Genomic DNA, 22,206 nt, shown 5'->3' on the forward strand with positions numbered 1-22,206 from the left:
GCTCACCTGGCATGCGTGCAGCCCGGGTTCGATCCTCAGCACCACATACAAACAAAGATGTTGTGTCCGCCGAGAACTAAAAAATAAATATTAAAAAATTCTCTCTCTCTTTTTTTAAAAAAAATTCTATTGATAATCAGAATTTTCCCCTTTCACTAATATATATATATATATATATATCTCCATGTCAAACTGCCATTTATAGACTTGTGACCAACAGCTTTATGGGGACATATTGATAATTAGAAAGAGTAGAATATTCTGGATGCATGACTCGTACTTACTTGGGCTACTCTGCATGGTTCACAGATTGTGATACTCTAGCATGAGGCAGGTTTTGTTTACTTAAAAATTCATTAGTATATACTGTAGGTCAGTATGGGAAACTTCCAAATGATTTGTTTACACTTTGTTTTATGCTCTATGTTCTTTGGTTACAAGGAATCAGATAAATTTTAGAAGGAATTAATGAGCTGGCTAATGAAAACAAGATACAACAGTCTAACAGTCGGTAGCTAAGGGACAGTGTGTAGACTGGAGTGGGACAATCTTCCCAGAGGCAATATGGCTGGAGCTGAGAGGTTTAGAATATATAGAAACAGGTTGGAGGGGAGACCAGTTAGAAACTCTTATTATTAGTTCCACTTAGTGAGGAAAAGGAGGCTAAGGTAGAATACTGGCTTTGGGGATGGGAAAGAAATCTTGTAAGGAAGAGAAACTCTGATAAACTTTTTTTTACTCTGAAGGAACAGGAGGAAGAACTTGCTTCAAGTCTGTGCAAGAGGGGAAATAGATGGTAATAATGAAAAAGATCAGGAGGAAATATCATTGCCTTGAGTCCGTATTGACTTGTAGACATGTTGAGTTTGAATTGAGTATCACCGATGTAGATATATTTAACAAATCAAAATTCTGGTTTATTGTGAAAGTTTGATCTGGAGAGAGATCTGTGAATCACCTAAGTGGAGATGGACATTAGATTTTAAGGAAAAGAGGTAAAATGAAAGTTGAAGTTAGGAGGCACCCTCAGGATGATGTTCCAAGTAGTTGTGGAAATGTTCTTATTAGAGAGAACATAATTTGTAATACTGAAGACCTTAGAATATTAAAATACAAAGTACATTACTAATATTGACCAGAATTTTGGGCATTGGTTAAATTATTTCCTCTCTCCCCTTAAATTTCTTATAGGCCACAGTGTAGCTTCATGGGAATGGTTATTTCCCATGACATGCTGCTAGGACGTTGGCGTCTTTCTTTAGAACTATTTGGCAGAGTATTCATGGAAGATGTTGGAGCAGAACCTGGATCAGTATGTATTTTGTACATTTTAAATTATTTTCTGCCTGATCAGAATGTATTTCAGAAAGTAATTTTGTCATCCCCTCCCCTTTAGATCCTAACTGAATTGGGTGGTTTTGAGGTAAAAGAATCAAAATTCCGCAGAGAAATGGAAAAACTGAGAAACCAGCAGTCAAGAGATTTATCACTAGAGGTAAAGGTATTTAGATTTTCTTACTATACTTACAGAATGCCATTTATATGAATTTAAAAATATCCTAAATAACAAATAGATCTTCTTAGGAATATGTATTTACAATTAAAACTTTAAAGAAATGGAGAAAAAAAATTAAAGAAATGATAATCCCCAAATTAGAATGGTAGTTTTCTGAGCAAATTTAGAATCCTTTAGACCAAAGAGTGTTCAGTTGTTTTTTTTTTTTTTTTTTTTTGTTGTTGTTGTTGTTTGTTTGTTTGTTTTAATGTGCTTGTGGATTTAAACAGTTTTGATATATTTCATTCCAGTGAGATTATTCTTTTGTGTGTGTGTGTATGTTTGTGGTGCTGGGGATTGAACCTAGGGCCTTGTGCATGCGAGGCAAGCACTCTACCAACTGAGCTATATCCCCCACCCTCCAATGAGATTATTCTTACTGATGCTCTAGTTGTCTCCTTTTTGACTAATTTTGAGTCCTTTTTAACATTATCCCAATAGTCTTTTTTTCTAGTATTTTTTATGTGCATTTCTGTCACAAAGCTTAAATCATCCATTTCTTCAAGAAGCCCCTGAATCTGTTTTGTAGGAAACTGTATTTTGAGATTGCATGTGGGTAGTTAGTTGGGTTGCTCATTGATACTGGGTTGATCATTGTTTTAAGGTTTTTAGTGTAAGGAAATGCACCCCCAGCTCCAACCTCAAGTCAAAAAAAGAAAAATCACATTATGAATTCATAAAGATATTCCCAATTCAGATTCAAGATTTAGGACCACAAGGTTGTTTTGCTTGTTATTTTCATCTCTTACACCTTAAATCTGTGTCTCCTTTGTTCCAAAGGGAAAATCCAATTTCTCAACAACATGAATAAAATTATTCACTTCCTTTTCCCCCCACAGTATATACACAGCAGTCTTAGAATTACAACATCTACACTTAACATCAACGAAATGGTTATTGAAAATAGTTTAAGTTGTAGTTGTTTGTCTTTAAATCATACTCAGAGATAGACAAATTGGTTTTACTCACATGAAATAATTCCTCTTGGTGGGTTTTATGGCCTTTTGTTTCATTTTGCTTTTAGTTTTTAGGAATTGCCTTCTCTGTTGGTTTAAAAAGTAAAGTATAAATATAAATAAATATAAACAGTTTAATATAAATTATATTTCATATTATACTAATTATGTAAAATATATAATGTTGCAAAGTCAACTTTATAAGAAGGTATATTCAGAGATGTCTAGTTCCCATTGTTCACCATTTAAAAAAGTGTATTCCCCCATTTAAAAAAATTGTATGTTCATTACTCATTTTCCCTTACATCCCCAGCATACTATATGTTTTTCCCCCAGTTAACAGTATATCCAGTATAGCCATAGCTTTATACTGAGAAGTGTTCCCCCTTTTATAAATGCTTAATGTAGTGTATTTTATGGTTTTTAACCAATGTTTCTAAGCAACCCCCCTATGACTAGACATTTGGGTTTGTTTTCTAGTTTTTTGCTATCCCAGATAGTGTAGTCAAGTCAACAATCATCATACCTTGTGTTTGTTTCTCAGTTTTGCTAATGTGTCTGTGAGGTAGATTCCTAGGCAGCGTTGCTGGGTCCATAGCATATGTGCATATATAATTTTCCCAGATATTGGCAAGTACTTCTGCATAATGGTGTTTTTGTTTGTTTGTTTTTGTTTTTGGTATGTGTGTATGTATGTATGTATGTGTATGCATGTATCTTACTGTCAGTATGAAATGATTGACACACCATAATCTTTCTGGCAGTTGTTGAGATTTTTGTCTAATCTGATTAGGTAAGGAATGACATTTTAGTATAGTTTCAATTTAGATTTCACTTATTTTAAGCTAGGCATGGTGGTACATGCCTATAATCCCAGGAGGATTATAGGCATGTATCACAGGAGGCTGAGGCAAGAAAATCACAAGTTCAGGCTAGCCTCAGCAACTTAGCAAGACCCTCTTTCAAAATATGAAAAGAACTGGGGGGGGATGTAGCTCAGTGATTAAGCACTCTTTGATCCAATCCTCAATACCCTCTCCACCAAAAAACTTTTGTATTTAGGATCAGTTTTTTTTTTTAAATGAATGCAATGTATTTTGCCTATTCTACAAAGTTGTTTTTTCTTAACACTTTATACATTCTTTATGTATCTTTAGAATGATATATAGTTGCTCATGAATATGTATCTTTTTGCTAGAAGGTGTAAATGTTTTTCCAATTGTCATTTTACTCCACTTTGCTTGTTTTCTTTTATCAAGGAATTCATTTTTTTAAAAATTCATTTGGAATTTATCCTGGTTTATCCCAAAATAGAATAAATTGTTTTCAAGGAATTCATTTTTTAAAAAAATTAATTTGGAATTTATCCTGGTTTATCCCCAAACAGAATAAATTGTTTTCCAGTAGTTTTGAAAACAAAATGTTCAAATTGAATTAAATTCTATTGTCCTGATTTAATGCAGAACCTTCTAATTTGCTTTAGAATGTATAAGCTTCTAACAACCCAGTACTTGTAAGTTGAAAAACTATCAGAGAAAATGTAAAATTCATTTTTCACATTTTACATAGAAAATTTCAAAGTGATTTCCAGTGATGGATTTACTACTTTTGGGCATGTTTTAATAGGTTGATCGGGATCGAGATCTCCTCATTCAGCAGACTATGAGGCAGCTTAACAATCATTTTGGCCGAAGATGTGCAACTACTCCAATGGCTGTCCACAGAGTAAAAGTCACATTTAAGGACGAGCCAGGAGAGGGCAGTGGTGTAGCACGAAGTTTTTATACAGCCATTGCACAAGCATTTTTGTCAAATGAAAAATTGCCAAATCTAGATTGTATCCAAAATGCCAACAAAGGTACCCACACAAGTAAGTATAGACTAGTGTCATAACAAGCAAAAATTACTTCCTTGTTCATCAAAATAGTAATAATAATGCTTATGAATCTTTTTAGTGAATTTTAATGCACATTTACAATTTCATATAATTTTATTCTAGATTAATTGCTTATTTACTGCCACATTTGCTAGATGGTTATGATTGTAGTGGTTTCTCATATCAGTTGTTACTTATTTCAGGAGTTCAGTGTGGGTGTGAAAAATATGGTGATATAAAAATTCAGTAAGCAAACTGCACTTAGTATTCCCTCTACCCCCTGTATTAATTGATACAGATATTTGAGAAGAAAACGCAGTTTTCTAGATAGGCTATTCTAAGTATGATTTACAAACTTGTTTCTAGTCCCCCATGAGTTAAGGAGCTTGCATGACTTAGCTCACTATTTTAATTTAAAAAGCCCCCCCCCCCCCCCCTTTAAAGTAAGGCTTTCTGTATTAACGTCCTTGAGAAGAGTGCAAGCTTATTACCTAATTGAGAAACAACACTTTGGAGTGAGGGCTCTTAACCTAATTTCAAGATTTCAGTTAGCAAATTTAAAAAATCAGTAAAATTACAAAAGCTTCATGAGTTGATAATTGCTAATTCATGTCAAGTATGGCAGAAGATGTCAGCCCTGGTAACAATAATTGAACAAAGAAAATTCTGAATTTTACCTGTTTATCACTAGGGTTCTGTAAACCACCACCATAAAAACTGAATGAGCTGTATAAAGGAAAGAGAGTGAAAAAATGGGGAGAGTTCACCAGCTTTTCATCATCATTTTTACCATCTGACTTTCTATAGTCTCATCATAAAAATAGTTTAACAGATTTTGAATATGGAAACTTAGCAAATGCCTTAGGAAACCATACTCTAGCTTGGGGTTACAAATTTTAAAATAATTATAGCTAATGTTCTGGTGGCCTATAATGCTTTAGTGCCAAAAATTAAGAATAAAGAAGATATTTAAATTACTAATCATGTAAGACATCTCAAGATTATTTATAGTGAAATTAACATAAACCTAGTTGCTATATTTTATTTCACAGCTTTGACATGACCAGGGGAAGAATACATTTCACAAATACTGAAATGAACTTCTTTGATGTGCCAGGTGTACAATCATCTGCAACCCTCAAAATCAAAGGGAGAGTGGGAGAAAGGCACTAGCAACACAGATAATTAAAAGGAAGATGGTGTTGAGCTGTCATGTCTTCTTGTGTTTGACTTATTTCCTTGCATTGACTGAAATTTAATGTAGTCACATTTACATTTATCCACATAAGCTGTATTTCACCTTTTCTCCTAGGTTTAATGCAGAGATTAAGGAACAGAGGAGAGAGAGATCGGGAAAGGGAGAGGGAACGGGAAATGAGGAGGAGTAGTGGCTTGCGAGCGGGTTCTCGGAGAGACCGGGATAGGTATGAAGATTCTGTATCTTATTTTGAATACCAGCATTTTGGATGAATTGAATGTTGGCTTATAAAGGAAAGAATCTATCTATGTACTGACTATTTATTTAAGAAAATCAGCTTTGATATTTGGACATAAGCTAATTATCTGTCTATTGCTTAGAAGTTCTGCTTTAAAAACCCAGAGGCAGTTGAAATTATCCATTTGAGTTCTTAATTATTTGACATTTTTACTACCTTTAATATCATTCTTTTTTTTACCTCTCTTAAAATCTTATTGTGGCAAATTGTGCTGCTTAAATCCTTTGATTTTACTCTTGTTAGATGGGTCACATTTTACTTTGGCCCATAATTTTCAGGAATTATGATTGTGGATGATTTCTTGATTTCTGGTCTTTGCAGATCCTACCCCCCTTAAAATCAAATTACACATTGCAAATTCATAGATTTTCAAGTGACAAAATGTAGACAATTTTTATTTTCCAGCTCTCATGTATTTAGATATCATTCCACCTTGGTATCACAGCTGGAATAATTTATATGCTCTTGTTTTCTCATTGTACTGATAATTTCACTTTGCAGTCAAAGTAAGTGAACTCAAAAGCTTTCTTCCTCTTACAGAGATTTTCGAAGACAGCTTTCCATTGACACAAGGCCCTTCAGACCTGCCTCCGAAGGAAATCCTAGTGATGATCCTGATCCTTTGCCAGCACATCGGCAGGCACTTGGGGAGAGGCTTTATCCCCGTGTGCAAGCAATGCAACCAGTACGTAATGTGCAGTTAGCTGACTCTTAACTGGTTGTGGCTTTTTTTGCTTTTGAATTGAAATGGCCATTTAAAAGAAAAACTGTCAACTACTACCTTTGTTTAATTTGTATGTAGTGCTGAGGATCTAACTGAAGGCCTCACACATGCTAGCTGTGTGTGTGCTCTACCTCTGAGCCACAATCCCAGCCCCTCCTCTTGTTTTTCTTTAAAGCACATGCACGCACACACATTTCTTTTGTTTGGCTTGACTGTAGATTTTGACAAGCAGTTTTAGAGAGTAGGCAAGTAACATTTGTTTATCATTTATAGGCATTTGCAAGTAAAATTACTGGCATGCTGTTGGAATTATCCCCAGCTCAGCTGCTTCTCCTTCTAGCAAGTGAAGATTCTCTGAGAGCAAGAGTAGATGAGGCCATGGAACTCATTATTGCACATGGACGGTAATGTGTACAATTGGGAAGGCCTATCAGTTTAATCATCAACTGTTTTGTTTTTAGTATGTGTGTGCCAGCATATCTTAAATCTTATACCATAAAGTATGATATTTTAATAATTTTTATCAAGTGGTGGCTTAGAATCTGTAAGAGCTTGGCTCTCTGATGAAGAAAAATTAATGGAAATACAGTGTATATATTCATGGAATTTAAAAACCTGTAAAAACATGCAGCCTGTAAAGTAGTTGTGTTTTGTTTGTGCATAATTATATGAACATATTTTATAGCAAAAGAATAATAAAACAGAGAAAGCTAATTAAATTTCATGGATTTTAAAAACCCAATCATGATTTTGTTTTAGAATGGTAGTGTTTTATTAGTCACTTTGGTTCTAAAAGGTCTTCTATATACTTGATGTTTAGGAATTGCTTCCAAGAAGTACATCTCAAATTCTCCACCAGAATACCCCTTGTGGCAAGAGGTCATATTATACTCAAAGAATCTTGGAGTGTAGCACCTAACTTCTTGCCATAAGTATGAAATTTATTTTAGTCCCCTGATTCACATTAGAAATTCGTGCAGGTTTTGCTTTCTATTTTGTAATATGTTTGTTTGCTTTAATATAAATCTAAAATATTTAATAGTTAAATTACTTAACCCTCTTTTTCCACGGTGACAAGTAAAAGTGATATTAGGAAGATGTACCATATTTACTCTGTGACTTCTATCTTAGGCCTACTCTTAATAGTTGAAGCTTTGAAGATTTGATTATTTTATATGAAAATTTCTGTGCTGCTGGGGATTGAACCCAGGGTCTCGTGCATACTAGGCAAATACTATGCCATTAAGCTACAAGCCCCTACTCTTTAATAAAAAAATGTTATTTCTTCCCAATCACGATTTTGAAAGAATGAAATTAGGTACATTGCTACAGGTGTATAAGCAATCAGGCTGAGTACTGAACTGAAACAGCCACTTCAAAAGCTTTTGAATGGTCCAGGCCAGAGACTGTTGGTTAAAGTTTATTTTTTTATGTATTCTGCATCTCTGGACTTTTATGTATACTTTCTTTATTCCTTTGCCTTGTCTCTAGAGCTATCAGCGCACACTATTATAGTTTAGCCATTATGGGAAAATTTCAAAAGAATGTGCATTTTGGTTAAAAAAGATTTATACATATTTATGTATATATATTATATATATGTATATATTTCATGTATATATATGTTACTAAATTAGTACTTTTTTGATTGAGTAAAACTAATGCACAGTATCAACTACTTTCCTCCTGGCTTTATGGAGCAATGAATTTATTAATAGTATTCTAGAATTATTAAATATGCTGTAGAACTTGAGTCCTTATTTGTGATTGCTTCCTAAACAATTCTTCTGTGTTTCTACAATGCTTGCTCTGAGCTTAAGTTCCAGCTCTTTGGTGAAAACAGCATTTATTTTGACTTAAATCAGGTAGTCTTTAGCCCATTATCATGAATTATACATGTAACATCATGTGGGTTTTAACAAAATATATTTTTGATGTCTCTGCTCCTCAGAACCACATTAGGAGAAGTAAGTGTCTTGGATACTTGTTAATCCCAAATCTTAAATTTAGTGATGAATTCTTGGAAAATTTTTTATGTGTTCTCCATATCATACTAAATTATAAATGTTTCAGTTGTCTGGAAAATGAAAGGTTCTTGTTTGTTTTTAGGGAAAATGGAGCTGATAGTATTCTGGATCTTGGATTATTAGACTCCTCAGAAAAGGTACAGGTAAGAGCTGTATTCTTCACATGCTAATAGATACTTTGAATTTAAATTATAAGGAAATTGGGAGAAAAGTAGGATATAGGAACTAAATAAGTAATTTTGTAAGTAAAATACATGATTACAATAGAGAAAGAGAAGCCAAGATAATTATATAATTGTTATATATGCATTTGATATAATGAACTGAATAACAGAGAAGGAGAGAGGCAGACAAAATTCCAAGACTAATTCCTCAAGGCCCCAAAGGTGCAGAGATACATGTGGTATCACAGCAAGGGAGGCTTCTTAGGACATGATGTATTTCACTGCATATATCTTATTCTAAAAACTACTGGAGAACTTACAGTGCCAACCAGGGAGAGCATACCCATTACAATCAATCAGTTAATCACTGTGTGTGTGTGTATGGTAAAGTTGATCCTGTCACTTCATTTTACCTGGAAACAGACTTTGAGACTAAAGTATAAACCACTGCCCAGCTCTCAGACTATTCCAAGTGGTGCATATGCAGGATATGTACAAACATCTTAGTAAAAGCTTTGAGAGCTTATCATTGGAATCCTTATAATACTACACACCCTCATCAACCAGCCAGTCTTCCATACTATTTTAACATAACCCGTTTTCACAACTTGATATTAGAAACGTTCAACATATAAATATTCAAAGGCTCTAAAATTAATTATTCAGCATATATATATAAATAACCAGGAGAGACTGGCTACTTGACCCAGGAAAGGAACCCAGTAGATGACATCTGTGAGGTGATCCATTTGTTGGGATTATCAAAGACTTTATCTCATGTTGTATAAGATAATGAATGAAAAGATACAGGAAATAGAAAGTATAAAAGAGAGAACCAAATACATTTTAAGATTAAAAGTACAATATCTGAAACAAATTTTAAGTTGGATAGGTATTCAAAAGTAGAATGAATATGACAGTCCCTTCTGAATAACAGAAAAAGATTTAAAACAAAGAATAGTTTCAGAGCTTTTGGAACAATATCAAAACATAACATTCATGTCTTTGGAGTACTCCCAGAGGAAGAGGAGAAAGAAATTGCTTTGGAAAATTTTTTTGAAGAAATAATGGCTGAAAATAAATTTGGTATAAGACATAGATTTACAGATTTGAGAACATGAGTGAACTTCAAACAGTATAAATAAAAAGAAAACTATGTCCAGACACATCATAATTTACTGTGATTAATACAAAGATAATTATCTGTAAAGCAGCTAAAGAATGGTGTCCGAGATACAGGGAAAAAGTGAATTGAAATAGTAGGTTTCTTACCAGAAACTACAGAGGCCAAAAGGCAGTGCTAAAAACCGGAAATTCAGAATTTTTTATCCAATGAAAATATCTTCAAGTATTAAGGTGAAAGAAACTAACCTGAGTTGCATTAAGTAATTTTTATTTATATAACAGGTGTTACTTTATGTACATGAGGTTTGTGTACCACAGTTCTGAAAAAGTGAATTAAGTTTACCTTTAATATTGTTAGACACATTTAAATATGAATGTTCTGCCTTCCTGACTTTGACTTTGATTTCAGAGAACCAGTTCATACATTTCTTATTCTTTTTTTCCTCTTTTGTGGTACTTGGGATTGAACCCAGGGCCTCATACTTGCTAGGCAAGTGCTCTACTGTTGAGCTATATCCCCAAGCCTTATATATTTCGGGATAGTGGTGGGGTAATAGCATTTGAACCCAGGGGTACTCAACCACTAAGCCACATCTCCAGCCCTTTTTATTTTATTTTATTTTATTTTAAAGAGAGGGGGGGAGAGAGAGAATTTTTTATTTTAAACAGAGAGAGAGAATTTTAATATTTATTTTTTAGTTTTTGGCGGACACAACATCTTTATTTGTATGTGGTGCTGAGGATCGAACCCGGGTCGCACGCATGCCAGTCGAGCGCGCTACCACTTGAGCCACATCCCCAGCCCTCCCTTTTTATTTTTTGAGATGTGGTCTTGATAAAACGCCTAGGGCCTCACTAAGTCGCTGAGGCTGGCCTGGAACTCAGAATCCTCCTGTCTCAGCCTCTGGAGGCACTGGGATTACAGCCATGCACCAATACATTTCATTTTTTTAAAAATGAATATTGGGCCTTAATCTGTAGCATTCTGTTTTTAGGAAAACCGAAAGCGTCATGGCTCTAGTCGAAGTGTTGTAGATATGGACTTAGATGATACTGATGATGGTGATGACAATGCCCCTTTGTTTTACCAACCCGGAAAAAGAGGATTTTATACTCCAAGGCCTGGCAAAAACACAGAAGCAAGGTTGAATTGTTTCAGGAACATTGGCAGGTAAAATATCTCTAAAAATTATTACATTTGAGGGGAGGAAGGGTGCTGGGGTTTGGACCCAAGGCCTTGAGCATGCTAAATGTGCTTTCTACCACTGAGCTACATCCCCAGCCTCTTAAGTTCTTTTAAAAACTACAGTTTAATGAGATTTTCTAAAATATTAATGTGTGTCAGCCCCACTCCTCCAGTGGGGCTGACCTCTATCAAACACAAGATCCTCCTGCCTAACCTCCATAATAGCTGGGATTTTAAGTATGTGCCACTGTGTCTGGATATAACACATTAGTTTTAAAACTGGGCTTATGTTCTATTTCATAGTGGATAGAAATAAAGCTGAAGAGAATTTCTTAATCATATGAATGCTTATGTATATATGTGTGGAGTAGTGTATTCTAAATATATTTTTAAATTAAAATCTTATTTTTTTTCTGTTTTTGTTTTTAGGATTCTTGGACTGTGTCTGTTGCAGAATGAACTATGTCCCATCACATTGAATAGACATGTAATTAAAGTACTACTTGGTAGAAAAGTAAGTAATTTTGATTAACATAACTGTTTTTACAATTACAAAGAATCTTTTTATAAATAATATTCCAATATGACATACGTAGAATCTTTCATACCTGGAGGAGATGGCATAGTAGAGTTGGGTACACAGGTAGGTAGCTTTGGGTCTGACAGATTGTGGATCCTATTGCAGATAAATCCCCTGACACTTTTGGCATATTCATTTGTAAAGTGGTAAAGAAACAGCATCATGACTAGCAAAGAGTAGTAACCAGTAAATTTTATCCACTATAATTAGTTGTAGCAAGTGGCAATGGAAGAGAGTAGTAGTATTGAAAGAACATTCCAATTTCAAAAATATATGTAATATTTACGTGGGGGGGCAAAAGAATATAAGAAAACATAGTATAACATGCTTAGTATTTATTTTCAGGTAATGGAATTAGCCTATTTTGTGTTTTGATAGTTTAACAGCGTGTACATTTCTTTGTGATGGAGGGAGAGGAGAAAGCCTTTAAAATTGATGTATAATGCTAATTATGCAGCTTTTGATTTACAACAACAAAAAACTGTTTTTAAAGGTATTGTAAATTGATACAAAATAGCAAATATCAAATTCTTTTTTAGATGCATGTCACATCTGATAAATTAGAATCATCAAAGCTGTAATCTAATAATTTAATCAAACCCACTGATGAACATTGTTCTCTATTAAATACAAGCATCCCATTATATGTAATGTAATTTGGTGTTGTTCCCCACCCCCTGTAATTTGTGCCCCATTCAAGTTCTTTGTGTGTGTGTGTGTGTGTGTGTGTGTGTGTGTGTGTTTTAATATTTATTTTTTAGTTTTAGTTGGACACAGTACCTTTATTTTATTAATTTATTTTTATGTGGTACTGAGGATCGAACCCAGGGTCTTTCAAGTGCGAGGCTAACACTGTACTGCTGAGCCATAACTCCAGTGCCCCCGCCACCCCCCCCCCCCATTAAGTTCTTAATAAACTGTTATTGTTCTTAGAACTAGACTGAAATCTCAGTAACATGGAGAGGTTAATATGTTGAGTTTTTAATAATGTATACTGAACAGCTCATAGATTCAAGTTTAACTCAGTGACTTGACCTTGTACAAGTTACTGAATTTCTTTGAGCATCAGATTTATCAACTGGATTTGATAAATCTGTATTTTTTAAAATTTTTATCAAGAACAAATAGATGTATATTTAGTTGAGAACCAGCTGCTGCACATAATCATTGTTCAGTAAATAATAATAATGGCTTTTCTTTTTTCTTGTAGTACTGGGGATGGAACTCAGGGCTTTGTATACCTAGGCAGTACTGTACCACTGAGCTACATTCCCAGCTCTTAAAATTTTTTGAGACAGGGTCTTGCAGGTCTTGAACTTAACAATCCTCCTGCCTCAGTAGCTGGAATTATGGCACGTGCTATGGTGCCCAACTAGTGGTAGCTTTTTAAATCAAATTTTTAAAACTTTATCATGCTGTTGACATCCTCCCCCCACACACTTTTTGTACTTTGACTCTGACAAAACATTTCATTTTCAAAGAAACATTAAATTTTACCTCTTCAAAGTAATTTCATATATTTAGTGGGAAATTCTTTATCAGTATATCTTCAAATTAATTAAGATTCTTTATCACAGATAATAATTTGCTAATGTTTCTTTCATAATTTGAGTTTCATATGATTACGTCTTAGGTCAACTGGCATGATTTTGCCTTTTTTGACCCTGTAATGTATGAAAGTTTGCGGCAATTAATCCTCGCTTCTCAGAGTTCAGATGCTGATGCTGTTTTTTCAGCAATGGATTTGGCATTTGCGATTGACCTGTGTAAAGAAGAAGGTGGAGGACAGGTAAAGCATATACAGTTTTCTTATTCTGGCAAGAGAACTGGGTTAATTTGTTGTGCTGCTGCTTCATACAGAAGCAGTTTAGGAAGAGAGAGAAAGATGTGTGCACACACTGAGAAAGAGAAGCAAGCATAGCTGGATATGAACAGAGAGATGACTTAGGAATTAGTGATACAGACTGAGAATAGAAGGGGATTTTTCTACTTACTCAAACTCTTAGGTATTTTTTAGATTTAAAATTTAAGATTTATTTTTTAGATTTAAAATTTCTAGGAAATTAAGATTTTGTCAACTGCTGACTTACTATATTTCTTGGATAAAATTGTCTTCATTGTTGAATTTTTCACAGGTTGAACTCATTCCTAATGGTGTGAACATACCCGTGACTCCCCAGAATGTGTATGAGTATGTGCGGAAATATGCAGAACACAGAATGTTGGTAGTTGCAGAACAGCCATTACATGTAAGTGTTTTCTAGAAAGTGTTAAGTCATGTGATAAAGCATTTTTTGTCTCATCAGAGTTTGGAAAAGGTGCTTGTGGGGCTGAAATGTAGTTCTTTCAGGGTTCTATCACCACTAATATATTGGGTGATCTGCTAGAAGTATTTTATTCACAGGACTCAGGCTTATTAGTAGAAGGACCCCTAGCAAGATTAGGAGAAAGGATCCATTAGGCAGATTCTGGCGGAATCCAGGTGCAAGCTTCCAAAGTTCTCTGCATGGGCTGTCACACCACAGCTCTTCCTTAGCTCTGAAATGCAGCAATGTGTTCTATACTGTGTCTGCTTTTTGAAGCCTGCCTAGATGTCAGACCAGAGTTTTTATTGGAGGTTATTAGTCCTGTGGCTTTTTTTTTTTTTAACCGTGCAACCAGCCATGATTACTAAAGTTCCAGACTCTTAAGGAAAGCACATGTGAAATCACATTATTTGCATAAATAATCTGTGCAAATTCTTACAGCTGGGTTCATTGAGGGACACTCGAAAATCCAGGTTCTTTGATATCAGCCAAGCCCAACAGGCCCTTCTAAAAAGCAAAATCAGGTCTCTTGGTAACTTTTTCCATTTCCAGGGTAAAATGTTTATGTAAATTTATTACTCATAGTGTCATTTTTTATTTTTTATTTATTTTTTTAGTCATATATTTCTGATCTCAAGAGTTCAGGTTAGGTCATGGTTTATTACCCTCCAGATATTAGGTTTGAATATGGAAGGTTTTTTGTTGTCATCCTTATCTAAGATGCTGACAGGAGAGAACACTTTTGGCAAATTGAAGCTATTCTTATTTAATGACCAGCTTGTTTGTTATTAACACAATTTTAAAAATAATTTTAGTTAACTGTTAGTGTCTAAAAATATTTATTTATTTTTTAAACCTGTGACCTATTCACTTGCCTTTCTCCCCTTCCTTTTGAATCTATGAAATAAATTCAAAATACAAAACTGTTTTTTGGTTTAAAATGGAAAGTGACATTCTTATAGAAGTTGGATTTTTTTTTTTTAAACAGTTCAAACATGTGGAAAATAAAGTACTTATTGTAACAAAAGGATAATTTTTAAAATTCTCTAGGCAATGAGGAAAGGTCTACTAGACGTGCTTCCAAAAAACTCATTAGAAGATTTAACAGCAGAAGATTTTAGGCTTTTGGTAAATGGCTGTGGTGAAGTTAATGTGCAGATGCTGATTAGTTTCACCTCTTTCAATGATGAATCAGGTAGGAATTTCTGTAAATGTTTACTTATGGAATAAATTGTATAAGTGTGTGGTCAGCATTTTCTGAGTTTCTGGTTCTTCAACCTTATTACAGGATCTGGGAAATACCATGTTATCCATTATTTTTAATAGTATGATTGCACTAAATAACATTTTGGTAGCTTAGCATTAGGTTATTTTGATTCTAATGTGGAATAACTGTTTTAGGTTTTTTTTAAAAAAAAAACGTGGTTTAAAGAATGCAAGTAAAAATTCTTTGTGGTCAGCAGAGGATTTGTATATACTGATGTTCTATTGGTCCTTCCTGATTCATGTGTCTTCAGCTCTAAAAAATTTGATTGCACGATGTTTGTTTTGTAGAGCTGGACCCATTCACACTCACAAAGACATGACAGCATACAAATACATGGAGAATCTAGAATAAAGATTAGTGTAGTGATAATTTTTCTAAAATAAACTTTATCTCCAGTGTTTTATTCTACAGTTCAGAATAAAGGGACTTTGAAAGTCCCTGAGACTAGCCTTGAGTTGTATTTTTTTTAAATGGGAGTTTTCCCCTCCATATTTTTTATTGATGCTTTATACTTAAGTATGATAGTGGAATTGTATATCCCCAGCCCCATAGTCCTGAGTTTTTAACTGCAACTATATAATAAACATTGGAAGCTCTACTAAGTTTGCTGTAAAAGAATTATACCTATAGGGGCTGGAGTTGTAGCTCAGTGTTAGAGCACTTGCCTAGCACATGTGAGGCACTGAGTTCAATCCTCAGCACCACATAAAAATAAAAAAATAAAAGGTATTATGCCCATCTACAGCTAAAAAATATATATATTAAAAAAAATTATACCTACAGTCCCAAAATTATTACATACGTAAAGATAACCAATTTTTTCCCTTTTATTTTTCAGTTTTGCAAGCAGCTTTAGCCAAATTATAAAAAACTAAATTTGGGTACATTTTTTCTTCATGCCTGGAAATACATAAATTGTTCTATAATTGTTTTGTTCTTTTCAATACATTAAGAACTTGTCTCATTTATAAACCAAAAATCTAGGAGAGAAACAAAATTTCTGCCCAAGGACCAGATCAGCACTATAGGCATCATTCCAAAGCTTTAGAAATGTAGACTCTTTTGTTCCCTCTACTTACCCCCCAGACTTGGCGAATGACAATCTGCTTTTCAGAAGATCTATGTCATTTATAAACCCATTCATCTAAGAAGCTTACGGACATGAGAAGAATCATGATTTACAAACAAATTTTAAAGTCTGATTATCACTTTTGAGAATAGTGGTTCATTTTTCTTGTTTTGGTCGTCTTAAGGCTGGATTGGCTAATCAACTATAGAGCTTTTTACATTATGCATATGGTCCTAATTTGTGTTAAGAATTAGACCCCTCAAATGTTAAATAGTATTTTAATTTTGTATTTTTTTATTATAAGAAGTTTATAGTACTGATATAGAATATTGAATTTATATTCTTCATTCTTAGGAGAAAATGCTGAGAAGTTACTGCAGTTCAAACGTTGGTTCTGGTCAATAGTAGAGAAAATGAGCATGACGGAACGACAAGATCTTGTAAGTTAAAACCTTCACAAAATTTGTACAAGGAAATGTAGTGGTTTGTTGTTGCTGCCTTTTTTTTTTTTTTTTTTTTTAACCCCTCTTTTGTTGGGTGCGGGTGGAATGGGTGCTGGGGATTGAACCCAGTCCTCAGACATGGTAAGTTTGTGCTTTCTATTGTGGAGCTATACATCTTTCCCCAAATTTTAAAATACTGTTTATATGAATGGTCATTTTAATTTTAGGTAGGGTGGAGAAATTGTAAAAGGTCAGAAATAAAAGGATGTTTTTTATTTTTCTCTTAAACCTCCAAAGGTATGTTATCTCTTAATCTTGCTGTCATTGTCCCAAAAGATAATACAGCTTATTGTAGTGACACAGTTAATGCCCCCTGCCCCATTTACAATAGCCACCCTTGTCCTTTCCAAAACCCTCAGTAGAAGGCTAAAACCAAGGATAGTACCACGCCCCACAATTTTATGCCTTTTTCATCTTAACTAAGCATTAATCATACACTGTGCTGTAATGTTTACCGTTTAAGAGTCATTAAAATCAGCATGGATTTCATTTTCCTTCTTCAAAATTTAGCAATTGTGACCTTACTCAGCAACATTTGCTTTTCTTAAGCTGAGCAGGCTTCTCTATGGCATGTACAAATTGGCCAGCATCACTGTTCTTCCACTTATTAAATAAAATAATTGATTGCAACAATGCTTGTGTTGAAGTAATCTGATAACTGAGATGGCTACTAAGTTACTCAGTGGATAGTGTATACAATATGTGTAATGTTGGACAAAGAGATGCTTTGACATCCCTACTGGAATAGTGGCAGCCAATTTAGAGTTTTTTTCCTTTAAGTTTATCATTTAATATTTTTGGCCACAGTTGGCCACAGATAATTGCAGTCATGGGAAGAAAAACCACAGACAAAGGGGAACTATCATGTAGTGCTTATATGTGCTAATTTTTCCTCTAATTTATTTTTCTGGGTTTTCCCCCTCTGTTATACTACAGATTAAACCCCCAAGGGTTTTCCCTGAGTTAAATAAGCCCCAGTCCTTCTTATTGTGAGATGGGGTCTTATTGCCCGTTGGCCTTCAAACTTGAGATGCTCCTGCCTCAGCCTCCCAAGTAGCTGGCATTACAGTTGTTTTCTACCATGCCCAGCTAAATTTATTATTTCTGTCCTACTTAATATTATCACAAAGCCCCAGCCAACTTAGAATTATAAATTAGATAATAAACTTTGATTTCAATGGAAAGTCTACAATCTATATCTAGTCTCAGGTGTATTCATAACCAGATCAGCTTGCTCATTATCATTAATCTTGAAGGTAGTAATCTGTTCTAGACTTTCTTGTAGAAGTTAAGGCATTCCTTATCCAGTAAACTCCAGGGATCCTTACTATTAATTCCTCAGGGTTCCCTGGGACATTTCCCTTGTCTAATCAGCCTTAATTCTTAGTTATCTAAACCAGACCATTCACTGTTTAAAAATGATCATTTCTAAGTGTATATGTCATTTTATTTAATTACTTGTTCAGGAAAGCACAAAACCTACAAATTTCTGATTACCTTCAGTTTAATCAGGAGCTGCTTTTAGCTCTCCTGAATATATGGCTCCGGGAACCTTGCAGTATTTTTCTACTATTGCAAGACAGGTTGTTCAGGGGTCCTAGCTGCTACCTGGTTTTGTTGTTGGCTTAGCCTTTCTAGTAATTTTATCAACAGCTTTAATTTGGGGGTTTCACTTTTTCAATGCCTATCAAAATTAATTTTAGTTTTAAGCAACATGTATTCTATTCCCTTTACCCTCATTTTGGAAATCATCCTTCACATATATATGATTTTAACCTGGTATGTCTAAGGGGAAGAGCTTGAAGCCCATAAGAATTTAATAGGACTTTCCCAAACAGGTCTCCATGAATTATCATTAGTCCTGCAATGTCATGGATATTGGAGAAGAACTATAGTTTTTTTCTCTTTTGGAGAGTGTAGTTCTGTGAAGTCTGCCAATATTTCTCTTCTTATTTCCTGAAAGTCTAGTAATATAGTCATCCACCTTGGAGAACCACTTTACATTAATCTGTTAAAGCTGGCCCAGTCCTTTTTTTTTTTTAATCTATAATTCTGGATGGTTTCTCATACAAATCAACTATGTTTTAGGAAGTAACAAATTAGTTTGTTTAGGTTTCTGAATCACTCTGGCAAATTGTTTAGGTGTGTGCAGTAAAGACAGTAGATTAAAAAATCTTTCTTCTTAAGAGATCAGAATACTGTACCAAAAACTAGTATATATGTATGTATAGAAGAGTGAATCAGTGAATATGTATTCAGAGAAATATTTCAGGAAAGCATATCCTTATTATATCTAAGTACAAAAAGTATAGTAGAAGTTAACATTTATTGCCAACATTATGTTTATATGGCTGATTGCATTAACTTTTATCTACAGTAGCTATTCCCCAGTACTTACTTATAATTAAAATTGTATCATAATGTTTTTGATGAAAATGTTATTATTTTTGCTAATAGATAAAATGCAAAATGACTATTTTGGATAAGCTATAAGTGTTGAACCTAGAATCATGTCCTTTGTTTGGAAGCCTTGTGTCCTTTTCAAACTATTAGATCCCCTCTGAAATTTAGCCATAGAAAAGGCCCTTAGAGACCATTTTGCTCAGTAGTTTCATGTTATATATGAGAAAACTGAAACCCTGAAAGATGAAATTGCCTTTAAAAAAAAAATACTTTTCTCTCTCTTAATCTTGGACCATACTACTTCTCCCTGTCTTTGGGTGTGGGGGGGTGCTTTTTATTGAGGTATGGTTGACTCCTTCCTTTAATTCTTTTTATAGTCGTAGATGGACAGAATGCCTTTGTTTTGTTTACTTTATTTTTATGTGATGCCGAGGATCGAACTTAGTGCCTCATGCATGCTAGGCAAGTGCTCTGACTTTGAGCTGCAGCCCAGCTCCAGGAATGGGGCTCTTATGTTGCCAGAATTAAGGGTTGAACGTTAACCTATAAAAGTCTAAATTGTAATTATCATATTCCTATTTAGGTTTACTTTTGGACATCAAGCCCATCATTGCCAGCCAGTGAAGAAGGATTTCAGCCTATGCCCTCAATCACAATAAGACCACCAGATGACCAACATCTTCCTACTGCAAATACTTGCATTTCTCGACTTTATGTCCCACTCTATTCCTCTAAACAGATTCTCAAACAGAAATTGCTACTCGCCATTAAGACCAAGAATTTTGGTTTTGTGTAGAGTATAAAAAGTGTGTATTGCTGTGTAATATTACTAGCTAATTTTGTAGATTTTTTCCATTTGTCTATAAAAATTTATGGAAGTTAAAGCTGTCATATACCCCCCTGGTGGTTCCTTAAAGAGACTAAATACAGACATTCCTTGCTGAGTTTGTAGCTTAAAGGCCTGAGGAGCACTAGCAACATTTGGCTATAATGGTTTGCTAGTCGACAACTTCTGGGTCTAACCCCAGCCAAAGATGACAGCAGAACAACATAATTTACACTGTGATTTATCTTTTTGCTGAGGGGGAAAAATGTAAAATGTTCTGAAAATTCACTGCTGCCTTTGTGGAAAGTGTTTCAGCAAAGGTTCTTGTATAGAGGGAATAGGGAATTTCAAAATAAAAAATTAAGTATGTTCTGTGTTTTCATTTTAACTTTTTTATGGTGTTTAATTTGTGGTTGGCTGCAATTGTGTATCATGTATATGGAACTTGTAAAAAGTTCTTGACATTCAGATCTTCAAGATGAAATCACTTTTACCGATTAAAAAAAAACACTTTTATTGCGGTTTATTTCAGCTGCATTGAGCTCTAGGATATTAAATGATATCACTAATATTTTGCATGTAATTTGTTCATTTGAGTGAGGGCACTTTTTTTGTACATATGATGGGGCCAATGCACAGTACTTTATCACAATCACCTATTTTTCTTTGTATTCCTATTTCAATGCAGTCAGTCAGGAGGTAACTGCACTTCAGTTCTAACTAGACATTTGTACTAAGGTATTTCAGTTATGTAAACTCAGCCTGGGCACTTTCTGATAACTGTAAAATGTTTTATAAGATCATGATTATTGAAAATACATTTTGGAAAATTTTAAATGTTCGTGAGCAGCTTAACTACTTTTGTATCTAGCCTTTTTTAAGTATCTTGTTACATTTACTTTTTTAAATAAATTATAGAAGAAATGTCAAGTAACACTGAAGGAACAATAGTTTTTATTTATATAGTTGTACATTTTTAAACTAAGGGCAATACACTGATATGGTTATGAGCATAAAAATTTTTTAGTTAAAGAACTGAAAGTTTATATACACATGGACTATAAAAATAGTAGAAAATCAATCCACATTTTACAGTTAGCAGAGAATCCTGAATGGCACCTGGCCAGGCCACCTTTTCTTTTTTACAAATGGGAGAAATGAAATATGATTGTTACTTGGCATAGAAAGTTAACTTACTTATAACTAAGTGACAGGTTCTTTTTTGATGAGTCATGAATTATGTAGCCTAGGACCAATATCCCTAAATTCTTGTGGTTTTAGTAGCTTAAAAGAACACATTATTTTCAGTGGCATAATAAGGAGCGCTTTTCTTCACTAAGTCTTCACGGAGACTTAAACTAGTCACTTTACATATTAAAAAATGAGAGAAAGTCTTTGAACTTTCTCCTTTTTCTGTTCCTATATAGACCTTATGGCCTTGGGGATAGTTTTCAGGTTCAAAGGCATTATGCTTTTATTATATAACTTCCTTTAAAAGACTGAACCACATGATATTCTCAAACTTGTTGACACTAAAAATATTTCAAAGTGAATGAAAGTAGTGAACCTCATTGTATTAAAACACATAATAACACGCTGTATTAGATGTGTGTAAATTAGCCAGAGTGAGACATTGGTTTTTATGTCTAAATGCTATTTCTGAATAAATGAAATAGTAATTAGATTAAGAGCTGATTAGCATCAATGTGTTTGAAAGATACAAAATTTATATATCACCTTAACCTCTGTATGCACATGATGGGATTGATAAAATATTAAATGAGAGCAAACTAGAGATGATTAGGACACTTGAAACCCTAATTGTGAACTTATTTTTAGTAGTTATTGAAAGAATGAAAATATTTAAAGTAATGCACAATGTCGTAAGTCTTCCTAAATCAAGATTTTGGTTAAAATGCTTTTAGAAATATTAAAAGCAAGAGTGAGTCTTTTTTTTTAAAGTAAAGCATAAAATGGTTCTAAATGTAAAATAAAGTCATGTAAAATAAAGTTCTCTTTTGGTCTTGTTTAGTGATTAAATCTAATAGAGTTGGAAACAAATTTAGGAAGCGAAGACCAAGAATGAACTTTACTGAGGGATTTCAAAATTTTGCTACTTCTACTCCCCCACCCCCAGTCTTCT

At 34.0% G+C, this 22,206-nt stretch overlaps 1 protein-coding gene across 11 annotated transcripts in view; it reads left to right on the top strand.

The window, feature by feature from the left end:
• The window catches only part of Ubr5 (ubiquitin protein ligase E3 component n-recognin 5), a 128,217-nt gene extending 107,766 nt beyond the window's left edge, over positions 1–20,451 (top strand). For 4 of the 11 annotated variants that reach the window (XM_071602200.1, XM_071602195.1, XM_071602197.1 and 1 more), the window contains exons 46-59: positions 1,192–1,312; positions 1,397–1,501; positions 4,138–4,381; positions 5,700–5,811; positions 6,424–6,568; positions 6,881–7,011; positions 8,717–8,777; positions 10,919–11,094; positions 11,539–11,623; positions 13,323–13,478; positions 13,825–13,938; positions 15,046–15,190; positions 16,686–16,771; positions 19,821–20,451. In XM_071602200.1, coding sequence (XP_071458301.1) covers positions 1,192–1,312; positions 1,397–1,501; positions 4,138–4,381; positions 5,700–5,811; positions 6,424–6,568; positions 6,881–7,011; positions 8,717–8,777; positions 10,919–11,094; positions 11,539–11,623; positions 13,323–13,478; positions 13,825–13,938; positions 15,046–15,190; positions 16,686–16,771; positions 19,821–20,033 — 1,894 coding nt within the window. In that variant the 3' untranslated portion in view covers positions 20,034–20,451. The other 7 variants (XM_071602196.1, XM_071602199.1, XM_027946968.2 and 4 more) reach the window with 5 other exon arrangements.
• Positions 20,452–22,206: the final 1,755 nt, after the last annotated feature.

Source organism: Marmota flaviventris, chromosome 15 (genome assembly GCF_047511675.1).
Source record: "Marmota flaviventris isolate mMarFla1 chromosome 15, mMarFla1.hap1, whole genome shotgun sequence".
Taxonomy (NCBI): domain Eukaryota; kingdom Metazoa; phylum Chordata; class Mammalia; order Rodentia; family Sciuridae; genus Marmota; species Marmota flaviventris.